Genomic DNA, 25,371 nt, shown 5'->3' with positions numbered 1-25,371 from the left:
TCAGGCCTCTTCAGCTAAAACTAAACGTTTCTTAAAACAGGTTTCCAAAGTCTGGAGGCTGGTGAGGAGCCCCGAGGGGAAGGTGTGCGGTTCTCTGTGCTCCCCCCACGGTCATGGGCGCGGCAGCCCCCCATCCAGCATCTGTGCTGGGACTGCAGCCTTTCTCTCGGGATTGAGGAGGACCCTCCTGAGTGAGGATGGAGGGGTCCAGCAGGCCCGGAACAGAGGGTCCCCCAGCATGCAACCCCACCCCTACTGGGACTCCTGGGGCACCCCGGGCCGGGCTGTCAGGCTGCCCATCCCACTCCGCCGCCCACCTCCTCAGGGATCTCGGGGGGTCAGGGGCTCGGTCTGCGGGGCGCAGTCTCAGGTGGGCAGAGGGAGGGGCCCAGGTGCTGCCTGGAGTCGAGGTGAGGACCAGAGGAGGACTGAGGGCCCCCAGGGGATGCATCTGCGGCCCTCCGACAGCCCTGGGAGCCCCCCGACATGCTGTCCGGATGCAACGTGCACTGATCCCCCTGGGAGGGGGAGGGGAGGGCCTGGGGCAGGGAGGCCGGGGCCAGGTCGGCAGAGGGAAGGAGCCCAGCCCCACCAGGACTCAAGGTACAACCATGAGGGGGACTCGGAGGCCGCAAGGCATCCAGGTCGGCCCTGCTGTCAGCCCTGAGAGACCCCCGGCAGGGCTGTGGGAATAAGCCCCACCCCCGACCCCCGCTTCCCTCTCAGGGGTCCTGGCTGGGGAGGGCCTGGGCCTCAGGGGACCAAACACAGGTGGGCGGGGGGGGGCCGACCAGCTGGGAGGGAAGGTGAGGAGCCGAGGGAGGGCTGAGGGAACCCAGAGGGATCATCTCAGCCCTGGGAAGCCCTGGGCTTGGTGGCCTGATGTGCTGTCCATAGATTCCCACCGGGGGTCTCAGGACAGTGAGGGCCTTGGTGTGACGGTCCAGCCTTGGGTCAACACAGGGGGCATCACAGGACCTGCCAGAGCTCAAGTTGAGGACCCTGAGGGAGGACAGAGGGGACCCCACAGATCCCCGCCCCTGCCAACAGCCCTGGGAGTCCCGGGACGGAATGAGCACTTGGGAAGGCGTTTTGACTTCGGCATCCAGGTCTCAGAGATACTGGGGACCTGGGATAAGGGGCGGGGCCTCATGAGCGCAGAGGGTCAAATGTCAGGTCCCTGGTGGACTAAGGTTAGGGCCCTTAGGCAGGACTGAGGGGACCCTGAGGGAGGACAAAAGGGACCCACCAGATCCCCGCCCTTGCAGGTGGCCCTGGGAGGTCCCGGGGCGGGATGAGCACAGTAGGCCTGTCCTGACTTCCTGACGTCCAGGTCTCAGAGATACTGGGGACCTGGGATAAGGGGCGGGGCCTAAGGTGGGTGGAGGGGAGAATCGCAGGTCCAGCTGGGAGTCAACGTGAGGCCCCTGAGGGAGGACAGAGGGGACCATGGACCTCAGATCAGAGTCGGCCCTGGGAGGTCATAGGGCAGGAGGGCCAGTTACAGCACTTCCTGACATCCGGGTCTCATAGAGAGTGGGAACCTGGTATGCGGGGCAGGGTGTCAGGTGGACAGAGGGGAGATTCCCAGGTCCTGCCGGGGGTCAAGGTGAGGACCCTGAGGCAGGACTGAGGGGACCCTGGACCCCAGAACAGAGGGGACCTCAGAGAAGCTCACCCAGGCTGTCAGCCCTGGTAGGTCCCCGGCAGGGCTGACGGGACGTTGCAGGCTCTCACCTCTGCCACGTGGTTGGGGATGGAGGCGTCTTGGGATGCAAAGACCTTGGTCTGAGGGGAAACATCAGGTCAGCAGAGGGAGGAGTCCCAAGATCTGCCAGGTGTCAAGTTGTGGACCCCGAGAGAGGACTGAGGGGAGCCCAATCCCCGGAACAAAGGGGGGCCCACAGAAATCTGGCCTGACCCAACTGTCAGCCCTGGAAACCCCAGCCAGGACCTGTCTCACTGACCCCTCCTCATTTCCAGATGGGTGGGTTCAGGGAGGCGGGCACCTTGCTCTGGGTGTCTGGCCTCAGGCCCTGGCAAGGGTCATGGAGAAGACTGGGGAGACCCCTCCTCACACAGAGTACTTGGAGCCCAGCCGGCCCTGCCCCTTTTGTCACCCCTGGGTGTCCCAGAATAGGTGGGTACATTGACTGCCCCTCACTTCCTCTTCTGGTGTCTTATGGAGGTGAGGCCTTGGCTGAAGGAGATGGGTCACAGTCAGCAGAGGGAGCTGTCCCAGGCCCTGCAGGGTGTCAAGGTGGAGACTGAACCGACCACCATCGTCCCAGCACAGATGGACCCCACGGAGTTTGGTTGTCCCTTGTGAGCCCTGTTAGCCCCTGGGCACCATGGCCAGATGTGGAGGTCCTCACGCCCTTCTTTTCAGTGCAGGGAATGTGTCTTGAGAATTTTGCCTCAGGACAGCAGACAGAGGGCCCAGGCCCTGCCAGGGCGAAGGGGACGCCCTGCCCTGAGTGAACACAGAGCGGGCCACCCACACCAGGACAGTGGGAACCTCACAGAGTCCGGCCCACCCCTCCTACCAGCACCGAGGGGCCCAGGGCTGTGCCACAATCTACACCCGAGGTGCGCCCTCCATTCCTCTTACAGGGGCTCCAGGAACCGGGAGGCGAAGGCCCAGGTCTGAGGCACGTGTCCTCAGGCCACAGAGCCGAGGAGGCCCAGGCAGCGCCAGGAGTCAAGGTGAGGTGTGTGCCCTGAGTGTGCACCCAGGGGCTCCCCCTCCCAGAACAGAGGGGACCCCACAAGGCCCAAGTCACCGCACCTCCCCACACCCCTCTCAGCCCCGGTCGGTACCTGGGGCTGTGCTGGCTGCACCCTGAGGGGCCACCTCGCTTCCTTCTTCAGGTTGGCAGGGGACAGGCCGCCCAGGAGGAGCGCCCCTGTGAGGCCCGAGGGCACCCCTCCAGACGAGCCCTGTAAGTGGCCTTTGTCAGAGCTGCCCAGGGTGCGTGTCTCTGCCGAGGCCGCTCACACCCCCTTTCTCCCACAGGCCCGTGGTCCGTATCTGTCACCCCTGCCCAGACTCCCGTCGGCGGCCCGACCCCAGTCATCAGGCCCCTGGTCGAGATGAGCGAGCTGCGCCAGCCTGAGGCAGACCTTCAGGCCCCAGTCCAGGCCCAGGGCCCGGTGGAGGCGCAGCTGTTCGGGGCTGCGGGCGAGGAGGCCGCATCCCCCTCGTCCTCCTCCTCCCCCGTCGCCCCCTCCTTCTCCGCCTGTGCCGAGTCCTTGCCCCAGGAGGCACTTACTGTGCTGATGGCTGACCTGGTGGCGTTCCTGCTGCCCAAGTATCGCACAAAGGAGACTACCACAGAGGCAGAAATGCTGACCATCCTCAGTGATTACCAGGACCACTTCGCCGTGGTCTTCAGCCGAGCCTCCGCGCACTCGCAGCTGGTCCTTGGCCTCGACGTGAAGGAAGTGGACCCCAGCAATCACTCCTATGTCCTCGTCCCCGCCCTGGGCCTCGCCTACGATGGGATGCTGAGTGACGGGCCGAGCATGCCCAAGCCCGGCCTCCTGGTGTTGCTCCTGGGCCTGATCCTCCTGGAGGACGACTTTGTTGCCCCAGAGGAGGAGGTGTGGGGAGCACTTAGCAAGGTGGGTGTGTGTGCCGGGAGGCAGCACTACATCTATGGGGAGCCCAGGGAGCTCCTCACCAAAGTGTGGGTGCAGGAGGGCTACCTGGAGTACCGGCAGGTGCCCCACTGTGACCCCGCCCACTACGAGTTCCTGTGGGGTCCCCGGGCCCACGCGGAGACCAGCAAGTGGCAGGTCCTGGAGCATCTGCTCAGGGCCAGTGGATGGGATTCCAGGTCCTTCCCATCCCTGTGTGCAGAGGGTGTGAGCGATGAGGAAGAGGGGGCCTGAGCCAGAGCAGCAGCCAGGCTCCTTCCAGGCCCACGTCCAGCAGCTTCTCCCGTGGGGCAGGAAGGGAGGCTGATCCTTCGCTCGGAGTCTGAAGAGGGAGCGGTCAGCCTTCTAAGTGGTGAGGGCCCAGGCCTGTCGGGGGAACCCGGTGTGCAGCATCTTTGGGTTCCTGTTGTGTATGATGACATGGAATTTCATCTCTGTTTTCTTTAGGAATTTGTCAAATATTGTTCCACTTAAAAGAAGGCTTAATAAGCTTCAGTATCTAAGTTTGTGAATGACATTAATCACACATGTATTTGCACTAATTCAGTTCAACGACAAGAGTTTTGCTATTGTGTAAAACAAATAGTAAGATTCCCATGTTATTTTGTGATCCTGAACAAGATAACATAGCATTGGAATAGGAATTTACTTGGAAATGTGAAAGTAATTAGCAGTACAACTGAAGGCCACCCCGTTGTTCCTCGGGACACACCATCGTCGGCTCAGTGGTGCGTGCCCTGCTGTGGGACTGTCCTGTTCCCGCCATAGGGCAGGACCAGGTCCCGGGCATGTGGGCCAGAGGGGGAGTGGCTGCCCTAGGGGGAGCGGGCATTGCCAGCGCCCATTGTCCTGGCGAGAGGCCACCCGTGGGGCCCTCAGGAAGGGAGACTGTTGGGAGATGGAGGGCCACCGGGTGGGGTGTAGTGGAGGCACATTGTTGGGGACCCTGGGGGGGGCGCCGGGACCCGTGGGCTCTGGTTGCTGTTAGAAGTTCCTCTCTGTGTTCCTCTCTGTTCAATGGTTTCAGTCAATATTTCACTTTAATAAATTTCCCTGAAAGTTTCAGCTGAGTCTGGCCTCTGCTGTGGGCAATGGAGGGAAAGGGCTGCTGGCAGTGAGGGCGGGGGTCCAGAGTAGGATTCCTGCTCAGCACACATGGGACACCTCTCCAGTGAGAGGGGAGGGTAGGCACTTTGCAGACCCAGAGGTGGTGAGGGTTTTTCTTCCATTTCATAGGTGAACTGTAAAGTTTTAGCGAAAACTGATAATTGCCTCAAAAGGCAGTAGAGAAGTTAAAATGTAAATGAAAAACTTGATTATCTCAGCAGGAAAAAGGGAACAGAGAAGCAAAAATAGTTGGACAGACAGTGCTATGGACTGAATATTTGTGAAACTGTCCCCCTCATTCACCTGTTAAATTCTAACTACCAAAGGGATGGGATTTGGAGGTGGGGCCCTGGGAAGTGATTAGCCCATGAGGGGGGAGCCCTCATGAATGAGATTATTGCCCTTATAAAAGAGACCCCAGACAGCTGCCTCATCCTCCTGTGCCATGTGAGAAGATGGCTAGTTGGTAACAACTAGACAAGAAATCAGTCCATATAAAGAAGAGCTTTATTACTATTATTTATTACTCAGCTGTACAAAGGAACGAAATTGGGTCATTTGTAGAGACGTAGATGGACCTAGAGACTGTCATACAGAGTGAAGGAAGTCAGAAAGAGAGAAACAAATATTGTATATTAATGCATGTATGTGGAACCTAGAAAAATGGTACAGATGTACCGGTTTGCAGGACAGAAGTAGAGACACAGATGTAGAGCACAAACGTGTGGACACCAAGGTGGGAAAGTGTTGGGGGCGCTGGGGTGGTGCTCTGATGAATTGGGAGATTGGGATTGACATATGTACACTAATATGTATAAAAGGGATAACTAATAATTACCTGCTGTATAAAAAAATAAAATTAAATTAAAAAATTAAAAAAAAAGAGAAAGAAAAAAGAATAGCTTTATGACATTAACAATCACAGCAGAAACCCACCTGTAAAGACAGATTGACCTATGTGCCACCATGGGCTCTGCACCTCCAAGTTTGCTCCTCCAACTCCGCAGCCTTGCAGGGAGGCCTTCCTATTGGTGGAAGGCCAATGGGCGTGTCTTTTGCTTCCAGAGGCGCCAAGCCTTGGGACCTCACGCCCTCAGTGCGCGTGGCTACTGCTGCTTCCGTAGCAAAGCGCCTCCTCATGTGCTCTTCTGATCCAACCACTTTCTGTATAAGGAGACGTCTAGAACTTTCTCTCTCATCTTCCTCGGGCTTCCGGGAGCACCCGGAAACCCACGTGGCGTTCGCACAGAGTGCCTGGGACAGTGGGCTGCACAGCTGAGACGAGCTCTTCAGCCCCTTCTGAGCGGGACTCCGGCGTCATCCACAGAGTCAGAGAAAGTCAGGAGACAGGCGGGGGCTTCGCCGGGGGCTGGACTCCGCAGGTACCGGGGACGCTGGGAAGGAGTGGGGGTGGGTGGAGGGGTACGCGCTGCTCGATGGGGAGTGGGGGAGGGGCGGCGGAGGGCAGCGGGCTGAAGGGGGGCTGAGGGAAGGGTCCCTTAGTGTGCGGGTCCGAGGGGAGGACCGTTAGCTGCCGGGGTGGCTGGTGGGGGGCGTTCTGGAGTCAGGGTGCAGAGGGTGGGGTAATGGCTAAGCGTGGGGGGGTCCAGAGCGGAGGGCTTCCTGCTGGGCGGGTGGGGCCAGCTTTGGGGGCCAGAGGAGAGGACGACTGGCTGTGGGGGTGGGGAGGACGCGACGGGCGGGCCACTCCCCCTCCTCGTGCCGAGACACGAGGCGAGGGCTAACGGCTGCTGCGTGTGGCGGGAGGAAGGCGGAGCTACTCCTGGCGCAGGCGCGGGTCGATGGGGAGGACTCTCGGGCCCCCTCCTCAGGCCGAGACACGAGGCGAGGGCTAACGGCTGCTGCGTGTGGCGGGAGGAAGGCGGAGGTACTCCTGGCGGAGGCACGGGTCGATGGGGAGGACTCCCGGGCGCGGGCTCGGTAGGCGTTGGGGGAGCTCCCGCCGGGGCGGGGGGTGGGGTGGGGGGGAGGACGCTCGTGGCAGGAAGGGGGCTCCGGCTCCCGGGTGGGCGGGGGCAAGAGGGGTGGGCTCTGCGTCTGGGGTGCAAGAGGCGAGAGCCCCTGGCTCTGGGGGTGCTCGGGGGAGGACTCCCCGGTGTGGGGAGGTGAGAGAGGCAGTCTGATCTGTAAGCATGGGGGGCGCCCGGCTTGCAGGGCCCAGAGCAGATCGCCAGCAGGTGGTGGGTGGGGGAGGGTGTGTAGGGGGATGTAGTGGGTGGGGGCGGGGAGGATCCTCCTGGCCACGAGGGGCGTAAGTGATGCTGAGAGGGGAGGCGCTGGGGCTGCTGTGATCTGGTGGAGGCTGTTGACCATGGCAGATGGATTTGTGGGGGTCCAGGGAGTGGTCCTGCCCTGCTGCATGAGGCATCAAGAAGCTCGGCTGGCTGCCGGGGTGGGGCTAATGGCTAAGCGTGGGGGGGTCCAGAGCCGAGGGCTTCCTGCTGGGCGGGTGGGGCCAGCTTTGGGGGCCAGAGGAGAGGACGACTGGCTGCGGGGGTGGGGAGTACGCGACGGGCGGGCCACTCCCCCTCCTCGTGCCGAGACACGAGGCGAGGGCTAATGGCTGCTGCGTGTGGCAGGAGGAAGGCGGAGCTACTCCTGGCGCAGGCGCGGGTCGATGGGGAGGACTCTCGGGCCCCCTCCCCGGGCCGAGACACGAGGCGAGGGCTAACGGCTGCTGCGTGTGGCGGGAGGAAGGCGGAGCTACTCCTGGCGGAGGCACGGGTCGATGGGGAGGACTCCCGGGCGCGGGTGAGGTAGCCGTTGGGGGAGCTCCCGCCGGGGCGGGGGGCGGGGTGGGTGTGGAGGACGCTCGTGGCAGGAAGGGGGCTCCGGCTCCCGGGTGGGCGGGGGCAAGAGGGGTGGGCTCTGCGTCTGGGGTGCAAGAGGCGAGAGCCCCTGGCTCTGGGGGTGCTCGGGGGAGGACTCCCCGGTGTGGGGAGGTGAGAGAGGCAGTCTGATCTCTACGCATGGGGGGCGCCCGGCTTGCAGGGCCCAGAGCGGATCGCCAGCAGGTGGTGGGTGGGGGAGGGTGTATGGGGGGATGTAGTGGGGGGGGGCGGGGAGGAGCCTCCTGGCCACGAGGGGCGTAAGTGATGCTGAGAGGGGAGGCGCTGGGGCTGCTGTGATCTGGTGGAGGTTGTTGACCATGGCAGATGGATTTGTGGGGGTCCAGGGAGGGGCTCTGGCCCACTGCATGAGGCATCGAGAAGCTCCAGGTCGCCTTTGTCCGGGTGGCACAGGAATTGCAGAGGTGGGTGGGCGGGGCGAGGCCCTGGCCTCCACAGAGAGTACAGATTCTTTACGAGGGTGCTTTGCACATTCACCCGGACAGGCCATACCAGAGTTGTAAAAAAGACTCCATAAATTTAACAGTGTTGCAATTTTACATGATAAGTTTTCTCATCATGGGGAAATGTTATTTGATGGTACTAATGATAATATATCTTTAAATATTGGGAAACCCATGGATGAAAGAAAAAAATCACAGAGGGACTTAGAAAATATTTCAAAGTGAATACTCAGAAAACACAACTTACCAAAATTAGTGGGAGGCAGCAAAAAGCGACAGGAGGAAACTGTATTCCTCTAAATGCTTCTGTTAGAAGAGTCAGGACATAAAATCAGTGAGCTAACAGCCCATTTAGAGATGCTAGAAGAAGAAGAGCAAAGGAAACATAAAATGAAGTAATAAGAGAGCTAAGAGAGGAAATCAGTGATAGAAAGCAAATTATGGACACGATGAACAAAGCCATGCTCTTCTTTGAAAAGAGCAAGAAAACTGAGAAAGTCCTAGAGCGATGAATCAAGGAAAAATAGAAAGAACGCTGATCACCAATGTCAGGAATGAAAGAGGGCTAACGTTACGGATCAGATGTACATTACAAAGAGAATATAGGGATATTATGGAAATGTTTATGCTAAAAAATTTGAAGACTTGAAAAATCCCTTGGGAGAAAGGCAGCTTCCTAAAACTGAGGCCAGAAATGGAGAAAATGTGACGAGCCTTCTATCTTTTTTTAAAAATTATTTTATTTTATTTTATTATTGCTTCTTGAGTCGTATACAAGAAGTGCTCTTTTATTATTATTTTTAAAATTTATTTTTACTTTTGGCTGCGTTGGGTCTTCGTTGCTGTGCGCGGGCTTTCTCTAGGTGCGGCGAGCGGGGGCTACTCTTCGTTGCGGTGCACGGGCCTCTCATTACGGTGGCTTCTCTTGTTGCGGAGCATGGGCTCCAGGCATGTGGGTTTCAGTGGTTGTGTCACGTGGGCACAGTAGTTGTGGCTCATGGGCTCTAGAGCGCTGGGTCAGTGGTTGCGGCGTGCGGGGTTAGTTGCTCCGCGGCATGTGGGATCTTCCCGGACCAGGGATCGAACCTGTGTCCCCTGCACTGGCAGGTGGATTCTTAAGCACTGCACCACCAGGGAAGTCCCTAGCCTTCTATCTTGTAAATAAATCTAACTTATCAAAAAGAAGTTTCCTTAAGTCAAACAAACAAAACAGGGCAGGGAGGTGCTCCAGGCTGCTGCTGTGAGGGGCAGCAGGGTGGGCTGTGTGGCACAAACATGCTTCTCTCCCCTTTGCACCCACAGGCCGATTCCCACACTTGAACAGTCTGTGCACACCTGTTTGATCGCTTCCCCCCACCCTCAGGTCCTCGAAGATGGCGATGGCTCTGGCGATACTGCGGGACTGGTGCAGGTGGATGGGCGTGAACGCTCAGCGATCTCTGCTCATCCTGGGCATCCCGGACGACTGCAAAGACCAGGAATTCCAGGAGGCTGTGCAGGCTGCCCTGTGTTCCCTGGGCAGGTACCGAGTGCTGGGCAAGGACTACAGAAAGGAGCTGGGGTCGAGTGTTGCCCTGGTCGAGTTTGCTGAGTATTTAAATCACAGCTTGATCCCCCGCCAAATACCAGGCAAGGGGGGGCCCTGGACTGTGGTCTGCCTGCCCCAGGCCCCTGATGCTGAGTCACAGGATAGACCCAATTTCCCTGCACAGCCCCAGAGACAAGCAGTGGTTGGCAGGGCGGGTGAGGCAGGAACTGCAGGTGAGGAGGAAGCTGCAGGGGACGCGGGAGCCGCAGCTATGGAGGGAGACGCAGGTGAGGAGGAAGCCTTAGGTGAGGTGGCAGCTGGAGGTGAGGAAGGAGCTGGAGTTGAGGCAGGAGCTGCAGGTGAGGAGGGAGCCTTAGGTGAGGTGGCAGCTGGAGGTGAGGAAGGAGCTGGAGTTGAGGCAGGAGCTGCAGGTGAGGAGGGAGCCTTAGGTGAGGTGGCAGCTGGAGGTGAGGAAGGAGCTGGAGTTGAGGCAGGAGCTGCAGGTGAGGAGGGAGCCTTAGGTGAGGTGGCAGCTGGAGGTGAGGCAGGAGCTGGAGCTGAGGAAGGAGCTGCAGGTGAGGCGGGAGCTGGAGGTGAGGCAGGAGCTGCAGATGAGGCAGGGGATGGAGGTGAGGCAGGAGGTGCAGGTGAGGCAGGAGCTGCAGGTGAGGAGGGAGCCTCAGGTGAGGCAGGAGCTGCAGGTGGGGAAGGAGCTGAGGGTCAAGCAGGAGCTGAAGGTGAAGCACGAGTGTCAGATGAGGAGGGAGTTGCAGGGGACAGAAATGTTGCAGGCGTGGCAGGACTTCTGAATATGGCAGGACCCATGGGCGAGGCAATGACTGCAGCTGAGAAAGCAGCTGTGGAAGCGGTAGCCGCCATGGATGAGGCAGGGCCCTGGACCCAGCAGTGGAGGCAGGCCTTGCAGCCCGTGCTAGAGAAAATGGGCTACAAGGAGCTGGGAACCTTCTCGGGGGTGGAAGAGCCGGGCCACGGGGAAGAGTCCTTTGAGAGCTGGCTGGAGCAGGCCAACGACATGCTGCACCTGTGGCGCCACGTGTCTGAGAGGGAGAGGAGGAGGAGGCTGGTGGAGAGCTTGCGCGGCCCTGCGCTGGACCTCCTGTGCGGCCTCCTGGCGGAAGATCCCGAGCTGCCTGCCCAGGACTGCCTGGCCGCGCTGGTGCAGGGGTTTGGGAACAAGGAGCCCCAGGTGAGCGCTCGGCTGAAGTTCATGACCTGTGCCCAGCGGCCTCAGGAGACTCTCTTTGCGTACGTCATGCGCCTGGAAGGCCTGCTGCAGTCGGCCCTGGAGAAGGGGGCCATCCACCTGGCCATGGCGGACCAGGTGCGCGCCCGGCAGGTGCTGATGCGGGCCCGGCTGAACGACACGCTCCAGGAGGAGCTGAGGAGGATGCGGCTGATGCGGAGGCCTCCCAGCTTCTTGGGGATGCTGCGGCTCGTCCAGAAGGCCGAGGCCTGGGAGGCCGACCCGGCTAGCAGTGAGCAGTCCCCAGGGGGAGAAGAGGCCCGTGCGGACGTGGGAGTCCTGGCAGCAGCCGCCCAGGCCGCCCCGGCCCATGAGGCCATCACCGAGGGCACCACTGCAGATGGCACCAAGGCCTCCCCGGCCGGTGAAGATACCGCCGCCCAGGCCGCCCTTTCCAAGGAAGGTAGCGCCGAGGACCACCCAGCGCGTGAAAAGGCCAGTGAGGCAGTTGCCGGCACTGTCAAGGCTGGCGAGGCGGCCCCTGAAGATCATGGTGCCGCCAGGGCAGCCCCTGGCCCTGGGGAGACCAGCAAGGCCTCCACGGCCACTCAGGAAGATGGAAGTGCTCCCGCCCCTGCGGGCCTAGGTCAGGCAGGACCCTCAGGTGCCCCCAGGGCCCCCATGCCTGGCCGGGTGGGCAGTGCTTCCCCGGTGGCCCCAGGAGGTCCGGGCTGGGAGCCAGAGGGCCTCGCCCAGGCAGGAGGCCAGGAAGCCGAGGAGCCCCCCGAGGAGGGGCTCAAGCCCATCCCGGAAGTGCCGGGAAATGAGGACGGGGCTGCAGAGATGAGCCCCCCGGGGTCCTCCTCGGGCCAGTAGTCTCAGCAGGCCCCGGGGCCCCCAGGCTTGGCGGCAGGGGGAGGCCAGGCCAGGCAGCCTCCTGGCCCCATGTTAAGGGCCACTCAAGGTGCCTGGGCCTCCCTCCTGAGAGGGGACCCCTATTCATCATCCCCTGGGGCAGGCTGCTCCCTGCACTGGCAAGCCCAAATGTGTCCCTGTAGGCCCCAGAGTGACCCAGGTGTCCAGGAACCCCCCCAGCCCCCGCTCCCCTCCCCCCAACACACACCCCCTAGTCATCGTCCCCCCACGGGGCCCTCAGGAAGGGAGACTGTGGGGGGATGGAGGGCCGCCGGGTGGGGTGTAGCAGAGGCACCTTGGTGGGGACCCTGGCGGGGGGCCGGGACCCGTGGCCTCTGGTGGCTGTTAGAAGTTCCTCTCTGTGTTATCATGCCCTCTGTTCAATGGTTTCAGTCAATGTTTTTGGTTAATAAATTTCCCTGAACGTTTCAGCTGAGTCTGGCCTCTGCTGTGGGCAATGGAGGGAGAGGGCTGCTGTGGGTGAGGGCGGGGGTCCAGAGTAGGATTCCTGCTCAGCACCCATGGGACACCTCTCCAGTGAGAGGGGAGGGTAGGCACTTTGCAGACCCAGACATGGTGAGGGTTTTTCTTCCATTTCATAGGTGAACTGTAAAGTTTTGGGGTTCAATTTGTTCTCATGCTGGGATGGTCATGTGTCCTATGTGTTCTGAAAATGGGTGGGGGTGATCCTGGTTTTCTCCTTCACTGGGGGCAGGTGCCACTGGGATCCAGAACCGCTCAAAGTGCGTGATGCACGGCGTGGGGCCCCGAAACAAGGAGCTGTCGTGCCAGGAGGTCTCTAGCCTCTTTGGTGAGAAAGCCAGTATTCGACTGATAGAGTTTTGAAAAAGCCCAAATGTCCTTAAACTTGAGGGATCCTAAAATGTGAAACTCACTGTGGAACAACAGTGACAGCACTCACCAAGCAGCTGAAGATCTCGCCTGGACACTCGTGCGGTTTCTAGGAGAATGGGCACAAACATCCCCACACCACCTCCAGCTGCAAACAGATTTGCTCTCGAGAAGAAAGGACCAGACTGGTGTCACGCACAGGGCGAAGGCCCAGTTGTGCGCGGGGTGGTGGGCAGGGGTGCTCTCTGAAGTGGTAACGTTCAGGGATGGGGGGACCTGGGTTTCATGCTAAGGGCAGTGGGAAGCTGTTGGACCATTTAGGCAGGCCCAGTGGACGCTTTTCATTCCTTCTGTCCCGGGACGTTGCTAGTTTATGAGGCTGAGCACAGCGCCCACAAGAGGAGCAGAAGATGCCAGGTGTGCAGTCTCCCAGCTTCCCTCGCAGCCAGGGCGTGGGCACAGGACTGGGACCCATCAGTCAGATGCACCCGCTGCCGACTGAGTCTGGGTTCAGAGCTGGGAAGAGCAGGGGCCACATAGATCCCACTCGGGTGGGCAGGTGGTGGCGGGGGCAATCAGACCTGTTTCTCAAGAAGTGGTGGCAGCCATGGTGGTCACGGCAGCACCCAAGTCCCACAGGGGTGGTGCAAACCACAGTGTCTGTGCTCGGTGGTGGGAGGGAGGGAGCCAAAGGGGTGCTTTCACCAGCCCAGCAGCGTGGCATGCTTCGGAGCCTTGTTCCTCTCTGCAAAGCCTCCAGGCCTGGCTCTCCAGCCCTCCCCGAATGCTGATGGGACACCTGCCATCCTTCAGCTAATTCCCTTTGCACTGCCATTGGCCACAGTGAGATGTGACGACTAAAGATTCCAAGTACAAGGGCCTCCCAACGACACGCCTCGAAAGGACCCCCAGCCCCCAGGCTCCTGCTGGGTGGCTGGGGGTTGGAAGGTCATGGCTAATGCCTGCAGGGCGAGTCTGGGGGAAAGCAGGCGCGCGGGGTTGGGGGTGCTTAAGGTGCAGGGCCCTAGGAGAATGGGGTCAGGGGCTGGGTCTTCGCCTCCTGTCGCTTGGAACTGAAGTGTGAGGGAGAGCCAGTCTGATGGTGAGAGCAGGGCCTGTGGTCTGTGCTCAGAGGCAGGGCGCGCGCCGCTGCCTGAGCAGCCCGTCCAGGCCCAGGTCAAGCTGGTGCCTCCTGCCAGCTGGGTGCGCCTGCTCCGCAGTGAAGACGAGCCTGTGAGGAGCGTGGGCGAGGCCCTGGGATCGGGAGTCTCGAGGCACAGCTTCAGTGAGTGTGTGTGTGTGAGTGTGGGGTGTGCACACGTGGCGTATATGTGGGTGAGTGTGTGTGGTCCATGTTAATGTGTGTGGGTGTGTGGTTTATGTGAATATGTGTGAATGTGTGTGTGACTTTGTGTGTGGGGTGTGTGAGTGTGTGTGAGTGTGTGTGCTTTTATGAACGTGTGAGTGAGTGTGGGAACAGAGTGGCTTCTCTCTCAGGCTGAATTACTTTCTCTGAGACTTCCAGTGGCTTCCCTCTTCCCCGTGAACTGGAGGAAGAGCACATCAGCTGACTCCTTCCAACTGAGGGGGCCAAGGAGACTGGTTGTGGGGGGACCCTGTCCCCAGTGTCCTGCCCTGTCTCCATTCCCCGAAGCTTCAGGTGCTGTACTCATGTCCCACATGGAGTGTCCAGAGACGTCTCCACAGGCCTTGACATCCTTTCACATTTCCTTCTCCGTCTCCGGCCCGCAGTCCAAGCCCACATTTTCTAGCCCCTCCTGGCCCTGCTGGGACCCGAGGCAGCTGGCAGAGGCCCACAGAGTGGCACGCCCTCCACCCCCTGCCACGCCCTTTCCAGCAGACAGGGCTATGTCCATGGCTCTGCAGCCAAGGGCTGCCAGCTCACTGTGTGGACGGCTCTCCCTGAAGCCCCGGGCAGACGCTGCTGGTGCCCCCTCCAGGCTCCAGTCCCATCTTGGTGCCAGCCCAGTCCCTGTGTGCAGAGGGGGAGACTGTATTTGGCAAATGGCCACTGAGATTCCCCCTATGGAGTGGCTGCTTGGGCGGGCAACTCGGTGCCTGTCCCTTGGGGGGACACTGTGGAATTGGTCTTGAGCAGCTCCCCACAGGGGCTTGGTGTGGGAGCTTAAGCCTTGCTCTGCAGACACATTCGAGTGGTCACACTGGGCTTTGGGGGACAAGTTCAGCAGAGCGGGGCTCCAGGGACTCTGCTGGCAGCCAGGCCCCCCAGGGAGCCAGCGACTTCTGGGTGATCAGGGATCTGAGCTCAGGTTGGCCTTGAGGGAGCTTGTGAGCCTGCACTCCAGTGGCCGTCTTGCAGACCCCAAAGCCTGGTCTTTTTGAACAGTTTGGGCTGGAGAGGCTGCTTCAATCATCGTCGTGTAAGCTGTCAGTCTTTCCATCTGGTGTGTTCCAGACGTCTGGCTCATTCCAAGCTCTTGGGGGATCCGAGAACCTTGCCATGGGGGCTGCATCAGGAACTCGTGCTGGCTGCCAGCTCTGCTACAGGGTGGTGCTGCCCTGCGGGGTCCCCAAGAGGTCAGGCCCCAGCAGTTTCCCCTCAGTGATCCTTTCGCCAAGCCCTGCCCTCTGGCGCCCATGGACACAGGTGCTCTCAGGGCTGGGGGGCTCAGGGACCCAAGGGCACACGTGTACTTCTAAAGCAGAAGGTGGATGTTTGCAGGTGCACATAGAGGGGCAGCGAAGAGGGGTGGAGGAAGCAGTGAGGCATCCCCAGCTGGGAGACAGCACTTGTCAAGTGTACCGTGTCGCTTGGGGTAAACTGCAACTAATTTTCCCAGGATTCCCTGCTCCTTATGGTCCCAGGTTCGGGTTGACCACAGGCTGCTGGTTCCTTGCTGCCCATTGCTTCGCTTTGTCCTCCTGGGGTGCCTCGCAGTCCTCATTGCCTTTGCCTTTCAGCAGTTACCTCGGGCCACTTTCTCTTTTAACTTCTTCCCAGGGAGCTGGGAAGGTCCGCCATCTAATGCCCTGGGTCACAGTTTAAGGAACCACTCAGCCTCGGGATTGCCCAAGACCCCCGACTTGGTCATCAAAGGGCTGGAGCCCATTCGCCACGTCCAGCCATGTTGGGATATCAGACATCTCCTTCTATGCTAGTCTTCAGCTCCCTTGTGAGGCCCCTGAGAGGCAGCCAGCTGAGGGCTGGCTCTCAGCCATGACACATCTCCCAAGGACCTAGTGTGACGTGTAACAGACACATTGGATATGACCTCACAGGTATGATGGCTGGCGGAGGGCAGGGCTGGGTGACAGTTCTCACCCATCTTCTTCCCCATAGAGCAGCTCTCAGCCTGGACGGGCTAGGTCTTCCCAGCCTGGGCCCCTCCCCAGTCGAGAGCCTGTGAGCTGGTGGAGCTGGGTGCTCCTGCCTGAATCTCAGCTGCCTGTGAAAGATACCGACTTAAGCAAGGAAGTTCCTTCAAAGCCTTGGGCTTTCCCCCTCTCCAGCTTAACAGAAAAATGATGGGCTGGCCTGGCTTCAAAGAGAAAAATGGCTACAACACCAGACCAAAAATTAGGAAGCTCTCCAACCAAACACTGCTATGTCTGGTCAGGGATAGGGAGCAAGCTGGGCCAGCAATGCATCCTCAGAACTGGAGCAGGAATCAGACTGCCCCAAAGTCCAAGGTTACAGTCCGGAAGATCTGGTTAGATTAATGAAAATTAAGGACACAGAGCACTGGAGCAGTGGAATGTCACTGTGGAGACCCAGGGAGAAGATGTGGACATGTTGGCAAAATCAAGGGCATTCACAGCCCAATATGGGCCCTATACATAAAATGGAAACAGCAACAATTACAAAAATAATAAGAGGAGGAAAGGAACGGAAGCAAACAGGAAAAGAAAAGCACATCACAAGGGGAATTACACGAATAATACAGGAAGACTCTACATAAAAACAAAAGAAAACAAATTTAAAAAACCCCAAAACTCCATAGATGCAAAAAAGTTTTAGAAAACATGATTGCTCAGAATAAAATTTGAAGAAGAGATGTAGGGTTCAAAGAAGAGACTATAAGAAGGCAGAAGGAAATGAAAGGAACGTAGCAGAACTCAGAAAAGAACTGGAAGAGAAAAATAGAAATATTACTGAGATGAAAGCCACACTGAGAGCAATAACGATTCAAGTAAATGTGACCAAGGAGACCATGTACATAATGGCCACCTGGGGACATAGCAGTTAGGCTTGAAGAAATCACAGAATACAAAATGGGAGAGAGTAGAAGATTGGAGAACAGACGACAATCTGGGAGATAACAAAGGAGATGCAACACATATATAATTGGTTTCCTAAAAAAGAGAACGATCAAGAGAAGAATATCTTCCTGGGAAAAGTCATGCTGGCCTTAGACTTCTCTGAATCAGTTCTCAGAGCCAGAAGCCAGTGGGAAAAGTTTTCCAAACTTCTGAGGAAAAGACAGTTTGCTCCGAGAATGTTCCATTCATCCAACTTGTCCTTCAAGTCTAAAAGCAGAAAGTTAAAATTACCACTGAAAAATAAAGGCTAGCCAACTAAAAGATGAATTGAAGCAAAGAACTTAGAAATGGAAGAACAATCCTGACCACTGAATCCATTTATATGCAGAACTAATATTCCATAACTGTGGAATTATGCATTCATGCTTATCCTACTATAGGACAGAACGTAAATCTTAGAAATCTTGACAATGTAAAAGTAATAATCTAACCAAAACCAGACGTGGAGGACTGAGGGGGCGGGAGGAAGAGTGTGGAATGATTTGTTCATCTGTTAGAGCAGAGAGTCATTGGATACTGTGTTGGAGTATATCATTAACATAATACTTCAGGGACTTCCTTGGCGGTCCAGTGGTTAAGACTCTGAGCTCCCAAAGCAGGGGGCAGAGGTTTGATCCCTGGTTGGGGAACTAGGATCCCACATGCCATGCAAGGCATGACCTAAGACATAAAATAAATAAATAAATAAAGATTAAAGTTAAAAAAAAACCCCAAAACATAATATTTCAAATATTTCAAAAAGCTTAGCATTTTTCAGAATTTCACTCTTTAACTTTTGTGGGATCTTTTAGGAACTAATACTCCTTGTAAAGAAACATTTAGTACAAGTTCAGGTTTCTTGTGATTTCTTTTTCTTTGTTCCCAATCAAATTAAATGAGTGTAATACAGGCATACATCACATATCTCAGGTTCGGTTCCAGACTACCTTGATAAAGTGAATATTTCAATAAAGCGAGTCCTGCTCAGTGATTTATTTGAGAAGTATTCACTGTACCCCTCCTGCGTGCGTTTGTCAGTCGAGGGAGGACGGGGCCTGGGCTGGAGTCATCGGCAGGGATAATGGAAAGGGGTGGATGGCTGGACCGGGGGTCCACCGAGGGGCTGAGAAAACAAGGGTTCCTGATGGACTGGAGAGGGGCGTGGGCTTGTGGTTGAGGAAGAGAGACGAGTCAAGGATGATGGGGAGGTTTTCAGCCTGGGCAACTGGATGGGAGTTACTGGTCAGCAGGTGTGTCCATCAGGGGGCGGGGGATGTGCTCCTAACCTGGGCTGCTCTCGTGTTGGGAGAGGGAAGGGCACAGGTTGAGGAGGACATCACCCTGCACGCAGCCTCTGCCGGGTCCTCACTCAGTGTGCCTTGCTGGGAACTGCCTCCCCTGCCATGCTGGCATCTGTGCCCACAGGCTGGTAGCATCCATCCTCCAAGGCTTCTTTCTAGGTCAAGGTGGCTTTCATGGCTGGCCTGGGAAGCCAGCTCTGAGTAGCATGCGTGGTTCAGGTGGAGAAAGAAACAGATTCAAGTCCCAACAAGCTACATCTATCGGCCCTTGGCACAGTGTGTGTGTGTGTGTGTGTGTGTGTGTGTGTGAGTGTGAGTATGTGGGGAGCGTCTCATAGATGGAGACAGGCACCCTCTATGGGAAACGGTTGTGTCCCAGAGCCCAGTAGGGGCCTCCCCCGGTGCAACGCCTCCCCAGCTCTGGAGCCACGTTGGGTGATGATTGGGAATGGGCAGGAGGCCAGAAGTATCGAGAAGTATTGCTCCCCTCCCCAGCAGCCTCCCAGTAAGAGATGGGAGAGGGTGCTGCCGGCCCCCTTCACTTCCAAACAACAGCTGCAGAGGCTTGTCTTGGCTTGAAACTTCCCAGGGTACAGAGGGATGCTAGCGCTACCCCCTTTTCCGTCTGCCTCTGTCTCTCTCTCCGCCCTTCTCTCTCCCTCTCTCTGTGTCACACACACAGACACGAAGCCAAGAGGCCCCAGAGGAAAGCCGAGACCTCACTGGGTACAACGTAACCCTGTGCGGCTTCCAGTCAAAGCTAAGAATGATCTAGCCCTTCCTGTTCTCAGAACTGTGCTGTTTCCTAGACAACCAGTTTTGTCTAATCATGGTCAAGGCAACGTACATTTCTGCTCAGAATCAAGGTCACAGTATAATACCAATTCACCACGGCAACAGCAGAGTACTCATGTGACACGGGAGATGGGATTTGCAAAGAAAGCCACATGAAGAGTGCTAGTTCCCTGCCTGCCGAGCTAAGCTTCTTTGTCGCAGGGCCATGGTTATCCTGCACCGTGAAATAGGCTTTACCCTGGTGGAGTCTGGAACCCAAGTCCTTAAGAGGTGCAGAGGCCCTTGTAAGTTTGACATAAGTAATTTGCCAGAGCCAGCCAGGCACGTGGTGCCACTGGTAAACCAATGTGTCACAACAGGATCGTTCTACCTGACCTGGCTTCAGGGGCTTAGTTCCGTCTGCAAACCCACACAAGTCACCTTGCCCTTTGTAAACAAGCTCCGCGCTGCCCCAAGTCAAGCTCACTGTGGGACCCAGGCAGCTGCCCGCCATTGGTGGGTCTCAGATGGAATAGCTCTGATGAACTGAGGTTCTAGAACAAAACCTTGTAGCTTAAGATTTGATCCTTTTCCTAATTTTTAGTCCCAAGGCCAATTGTCAGTCACCTCCTAGCTCATGGCTCTCATCTCTGGCCCCCTGAAATCAGAGCGAGGATGAAGTGCTCCTCTGCTTTGGTAAGCGTGGGCCTGCGACCGCCGTGTAGTCTGTGAGTCTGAGCTCAGGTCCAGAGCCTTGGAGCCCTGCAGCCCCATGGGCTGAGGTCTTCATGAAGGTGAATGCCACCTCGCACTGTCTGCCCTACCCCCAGCCCCATGGAGGGGACCGGCTGTTGGCCTCGGGAGAAAAGTGTGGAAAGAGAACACAGGCAGGAAGGAGGGCAAGAGGACCGCCTGGGCATGAGCCTGGCCGCGATCAAGGAGGGCTTGGGGACCTGGGTGGCTGCGCGCGTGTGTGGTCCATGTTGGGGGAGGGGGCGTGGGGAGGGGGCGGACTCCACACACTCTTACTGTTGCTGTTGATGTCAGAACTCGGGACGGCAAGTCCATGTCCCTTCTGCCCTCTATCCCAAGGCGGTGCCAGGTGTTTGAACTGGGGTAATGGGGTCCCACAGCAGTGACATTTTTTAAAAAGGCCACCAGGACAAAAGGAAACATTAGGTGTAACACCAGCTCCCGGGTGGCTTCGCATCCATCCTGGTCAGTGAGAACGCACAGGTAACCATGCTGGGTTAGTGAGTCCTCAAAAATGCACGCTTCTGACGACCCTCAAATGTCATGTGGGCCTCCCCCGGCCCTGATTCAAGTTAGGACGCATGGGCGGGGGCAGCCATTTCTCTGGTGCTGAAAGCAGGACATGTTTCTCAAGATGACATGAAACGTACAGGGTGGCAGGCCCAAAGCTGCAGCACCAGGAAAGAGGCACTGTGAGAGGGGCTTCCTCAGCGCTCCTGGGGCCCTGGGTCCTGCCTGAGGCGTTGAAGGCCAGTTTCAAGTCCCCCTCCTAGGTGAGGGCGGGTGATGGGGTCTCTGAGGGGCCCTCGGGAGCAGAGATGTAGTGAGAAGTGCCACTGCCTTCTATTTGTGTCTCTGAGCGCCCCAACCAGAAAGAAGGTGGCACAGAGGAGCCCGCAGATACATTTTGCTCCTGGCATGCTAGCATCCCTCACTGGCCGCCCGTGCCCTCTCCTTCCCAGGCAGGGTTGTGTCTCCACATTTGAGAGCCCAGACTCTGAAGCCCACCGTGACACAGCACCGTCTCCAGGGGTCTCCTGCCTTGCCTCGGTTACTGCCTGTGACCTCATGGGCCACTTCTCTCTCACCCACTGGCCTGAGAGCCTCCCTTGGGGACCTCTCAGAGCCCAACTGACCCCTCTTCCACCCGAAGGCGCCATTTCCAGAAGCCCTGCCTTGGTGACTTCTATTTCAGAGCTCCAAGGCCTCGAGGTTGAGAACTGGCCCTCAGTCAGTGAGCACAGCTCCAAGGGCAGGGTCTGGGAGGGTGGCCAGTGGTGACAAGATCTGTCCTCAATCAGCAGCTCAGCTGATGGAAACATGTGTTCTAACTTAGAGAGTTCCATGACTGAGGCCAGGGTCTCCCAGGAAGGGCTGGAGGCAACTTCTGTAGCCACGTGGTCAAGTGATCAAAGCCCGCCTGATGGGAAACGCTCTCAGCTCCACTGCTTTGGTTACCAACTTTCCGAAACTTACATTCTGTTCGGATCTCACGGTTCAAGGAAATGCCAAAAGCACTTTGTAGCAGATGCTGTGCTGGGCACTTTTCCACAGCTCACCTCATTTCATCTTTACAACCCCTCCCTTCACTTATTCTGCCAGTGGTCGTTGAGGCCCGGCCCACGCCAGGCTAGGTCTTGGGGCACATGAAAGCCCAGAGGACGGACTCAGGGAGGTGGACATTCATGGAAGACCCCACTCTCACGTTAGAAAAGAATGGACTGGGAGAAGTGCTCCAAAGTGAACAGATAGGATAGAGATGAACAGGGGTGGGACTCAGGGAAGACGATCTGAGCAGGTGACCTTGAATCTGAAACCTGAAAGACAAGCAGTAGGGGGCAGGAGGGTGTTCCATGGAAGTGAGACACTCGTGCCAAGGCCTCGTGTGGCACACGTGACCCAAAATGTGGAACACGATGGGAAACTGAGGCTTCCTTTGCCAGAACCATTATGTTATGACCCCACTTCTTTCCTGGCAGGATGACTATTTCCCTTTCATGACCACGAGCTCCATGAGGGCAGGGAACGTGTGATTCCCCCAGACACCCCAGCTCCTAGCCCTTTGCCTGCGCACAGCAGGTGTTGTTCTAGGACACCGAAGTTTGTGGAGCACCTGCTCTGGCCCGCCTGGGCCAGGAGTTCTGGGCACAGACATGGAACTCAGAGTTTGGTGGGGGAGTGGGAAGCTCCCTGTGGGCCACACACCCCCTTCCTAGAGGCCCGAGAGTGAGCCACCAGGGACCCCCGAGATCCATTTGGAAACCTTGGCTACAGCTGAGCCCACCAGCCTCACCACCCACTCTTGCTGGTAGGTGCTACGATGCCAGCTCCCTGGGCCTCCCCTTCCACCCCCCGCTCCCTGCACTGCCCTCCACCGTCTCCTTTGTGCTCCTCCCCAGACCTTCCACTGTGCCCTCCTCCAGCCCGCACCCTCCTCTCCTGCACCTCCTGCTTCAGCTGACGTGTGTCTCCAGGGGCCACCACCTCACACTCCTCTTGTCTCCCCACCTACAGAGTCACTTCCTGTACCTGCGTTCCTCTGCCTGGGTATACATTCTGGCCCTTCTAGTCAGATGCGTCTCGAGTGTCCCTGTTGCTTGTGCCCCCCTTGGTTCCCTGCTCTTGTGGGCACACCCTGGGCCTGCCCCTTCCCTGACAGCCAAGCGCCTCCTCATTCTGTCCTCCCCCCACTCCTGCTCCTCCACCCTCCTGTGACCTTGACGGGAGAGAGCACCAGCCCAGCCCCTTCCGGGCTCCCCTTCTTCACTGCCTGGAATTTCAGGGCTGCCCCCTGACCACCTCCTCGGCACCCCTGCCTCCCACGTTGCTGCTCATTCATCCCATTTCTTGAGCACCAACTGTGTGCCTGGCACTCTGCTAGGCACTGAGACAGAGCCGGGAACCCAAATCAGCCAGTTCCCTGCCCTCACGGATGTCACGGTCCAGACACAGGAAAGTCACCTCACAGTTAAACAACTGATTACAAATGGTGATAAAGTGCTGTGTAGGAAAATGCCAGGCATCCTGAGAGCCCAAAAGGGTCCAAGTGTAGTCTAGGAGGAAAGGGGGCAGAAAAGGGGCCTCGAGGAAGTGACTTTTATGCTATGACCTACAGGAAGAGGAGGAGCAGAGTCCCTTCTCTTGGGTGTTAGCCTGCTGCAGCCATGTGTTCAGCCAGGGACCAAATCATGATTGGCAAGTGTATTAGTTAGCTATGGCTGCGTAACAAATTATCACAAACTCAGTGGGCTTCACCAACACCCACTTATTAGCTCATAGCCCTATTGGTCAGAAGTTCCAGGAATGATGTGGCTCAGTCCTCTCTCAGGGTCTCACAGGTTTCACTCAAGGTGTCACCAGGCTGCCTTCTAGTCTGGAGTCTCATCAAGGTCATTGGCCACGTTCAGCTCCTTGTGGCTATAGGAACAAGATCCCCATTTCCTCGCTGGCTGTCAGCTGGGAGCTGCTCTCAGCTCGCCGAGACTGCCTGCATTCATGCTACATGGCCCCCTCCATCTTCAAAGACAGTAGGAGAATTTCCTTCTCATTGAATTCCTTTCATGCTTTGAATCTCTGACTTCCTGGTCTCTGGCTACTAGACCCAGATTTAAAGGGCTCCTGGGATTAGGTCAGGTCCACTGGGGATAATTTCTCTTTCTTAAAGTCACCTGCGTCCTAGAACATAACCCAGTCATGGGCGTGGTGGCCCATCAGATTTGCAGGCTGGGGCATCACACAGGGGCTGGGACTTGGGGTATGTCAGAGAAAAATCAAAGCTGAAGCCTAGTTAAAGTGGCAAGAACAAATGTTAATCAGTAATATACTATTGCACTAGGGAAAAGAGCCCAGTGTGAACTCAACACCACTCCAATCCGTACAGAGGGGACTGGGAGTTTTAAGTGGGGGTGGTCCACGTGAAACCTGCACGGCTTCGCTAACTGTTGCTTCTCAAATTTAGGCTCCTGCCATCCCACAGAGGCTGGGAGATAAGGGCCCATCTTCAGGCGTGGGCTAGAACAAACTGCAAGTTCTTTTGGCAGCCTTGAGTTTTCTCAGGCCAGCACTCTAAGGAGGCCAGGGTCATTCTAGGGAGGCTGACTGGAGCTGTTAGAAACTGTGTTAGTGTTTTGTTCAAGTCTTTATCGGCCAAGATTGAGGCCTTGTGGAGAAGAGGGCTCAGAGGAGGAATTCTGCCAACCACAGTGAGCCCCTCATGCGGGTCTCATCCCACGTGCCAGTGGGTGCTTCGGCATGGCCACGAGTGCATCCAGGGTTTGTGAGGCCTAAAGCTTATGCAATTTGGAGGCCCCTCTTTAAGAAAAAGAACATAAAATTACAAATACGATATTGCTAGTGCTCCTCCCAGGACCTGAGAAGGAGCCTATGCTAAGGAGCTTATACAATCGGGGGAGTCAGAAGTCTGAAATCAGTATCATTGGGTCAAAATCGAAGTGTCAGCAAGCCTGTGCTTCCTCTGGAGGCTCTAGGGGAAAATCCATTTCCTGGCCTTTTCCAGCTTCTAGAGGCACCTGCAATCTTTGGCTTGAGGCCCCTTCGTCCATCTTTGAAGCCAGCGGTGCAGCATCTTCTAACTCTCTCTCTGCTGCCATCACATTGCCTTCTCACTTCTGTGGTTCAGATCACCCTCTTATAAGGATTCACATGATCACAGTTAGGGCACTCCCAGATCTTCCAGAGTTGTCTACCGGTCTCAAGGTCCTGAACTCGAGCACAACTGCAAGGTACCTTTTGCCATATAAAGTCACATTCACAGGTTCCAGGGATTAGAACGTAGACATCTTTTGGGGGCCACCACAAGTCCACTGGCCTTGGCTACAGGGGCTCGCAGCAGTACAGGAGGTGCAGAAGCCTTGGGAGCACAGCCAGGGGAGAGTCTGCCCCCTCTGGAAAATTCTGCTTTCTGCTGGGATTTGCAGCACAATCCGAATGGAATGTAAGAACTGGGAAGCCGGCCTAGAAGATTCAATCCCTGCAACGGCTGAGTCCCTCGTACCTAGAATTCCGTTATGCTTACTCAGGAACTGGGAAGGACTGTAAAGGTCCTGGCCCAGCTGGGGTCCAACGAGCTCAGAATCACAGCCTGTGGAGGGAAGGGCCACTGCAGTCACCTAAAAGGGACAGCTGATGGATTGATCGGTCCATTGGGAACCATCTGATGGTTCAAACAGGCGGGGGTGGGGGGCACTCCCATACTGCCTGGTTTCCTGCTGTGGTCGCATTTCCCGCTTCCTTTGGGTTATTGAGCATGAAGCAAAGTCTACTGTGTGTGAATCCGAGGCCCCTCTTTGGTCTTGAAAGGGCTCTGCCCCTCCTGTCAGCCTCTCATTCTCTCGGTCTAGCAGGCTCCAGGCTGAGCTCACAGGTGCCCTCTGTCCTCTGGACCATGGGGACTGCCCCCTGTGGTTCTCCCGGCCTCCAGGTCGGTCTTCTCCAAACTCTACTCCACCCAGCAGTAGAGGGGTCCTTGGCAAATGCCACTCACATCTTGCCCTCACCTGCTTAAAGCCGCTCAGTGGCCCCTTGCTGCCCCCAGTCGAGAGGCCAAGCCCGGCAGGAGAACTGGCCCCAGCTCCTCAACATCCCCCCACCCTTCTGCACACAAAAGTCACCAGAATGAACACCGCCTCTCGGATGGACACACCCCACCCTGCTGAACTCGCCA

At 57.3% G+C, this 25,371-nt stretch overlaps 2 protein-coding genes across 2 annotated transcripts; both read left to right on the top strand.

The window, feature by feature from the left end:
• Nucleotides 1-2,209: 2,209 nt before the first annotated feature.
• On the top strand, nt 2,210-3,894 carry LOC309652203 (melanoma-associated antigen 9-like; the record flags this gene model as incomplete). Its single annotated transcript, XM_082445718.1, has 4 exons — nt 2,210-2,325; nt 2,550-2,706; nt 2,872-2,908; nt 3,017-3,894. 4 exons carry the CDS (start codon nt 2,210-2,212, stop codon nt 3,892-3,894), a joined length of 1,188 nt encoding a protein of 395 aa, XP_082301844.1.
• Nucleotides 3,895-7,953: 4,059 nt separating this feature from the next.
• Nucleotides 7,954-11,814, top strand: LOC309652202 (paraneoplastic antigen Ma6E-like). The gene has a single exon (XM_082445717.1). The coding sequence runs from the start codon at nt 9,454-9,456 to the stop codon at nt 11,686-11,688; it is 2,235 nt and encodes a 744-aa protein (XP_082301843.1). The 5' UTR covers nt 7,954-9,453; the 3' UTR covers nt 11,689-11,814.
• The last annotated feature ends 13,557 nt before the right edge of the window (nt 11,815-25,371 follow it).

This window comes from Balaenoptera physalus (assembly GCF_965194825.1).
Source record: "Balaenoptera physalus genome assembly, chromosome: X".
Lineage (NCBI taxonomy): Eukaryota > Metazoa > Chordata > Mammalia > Artiodactyla > Balaenopteridae > Balaenoptera > Balaenoptera physalus.
Note: the sequence above shows the minus strand (reverse complement) of the source record. Positions and strands in the feature narration are given on the sequence as shown.

What these genes read in the sequence shown, in the direction of transcription:
- LOC309652202 (XM_082445717.1), top strand. Translation starts at nt 9,454, where the DNA reads ATGGCGATGGCTCTGGCGATACTGCGGGACTGGTGCAGGTGGATGGGC.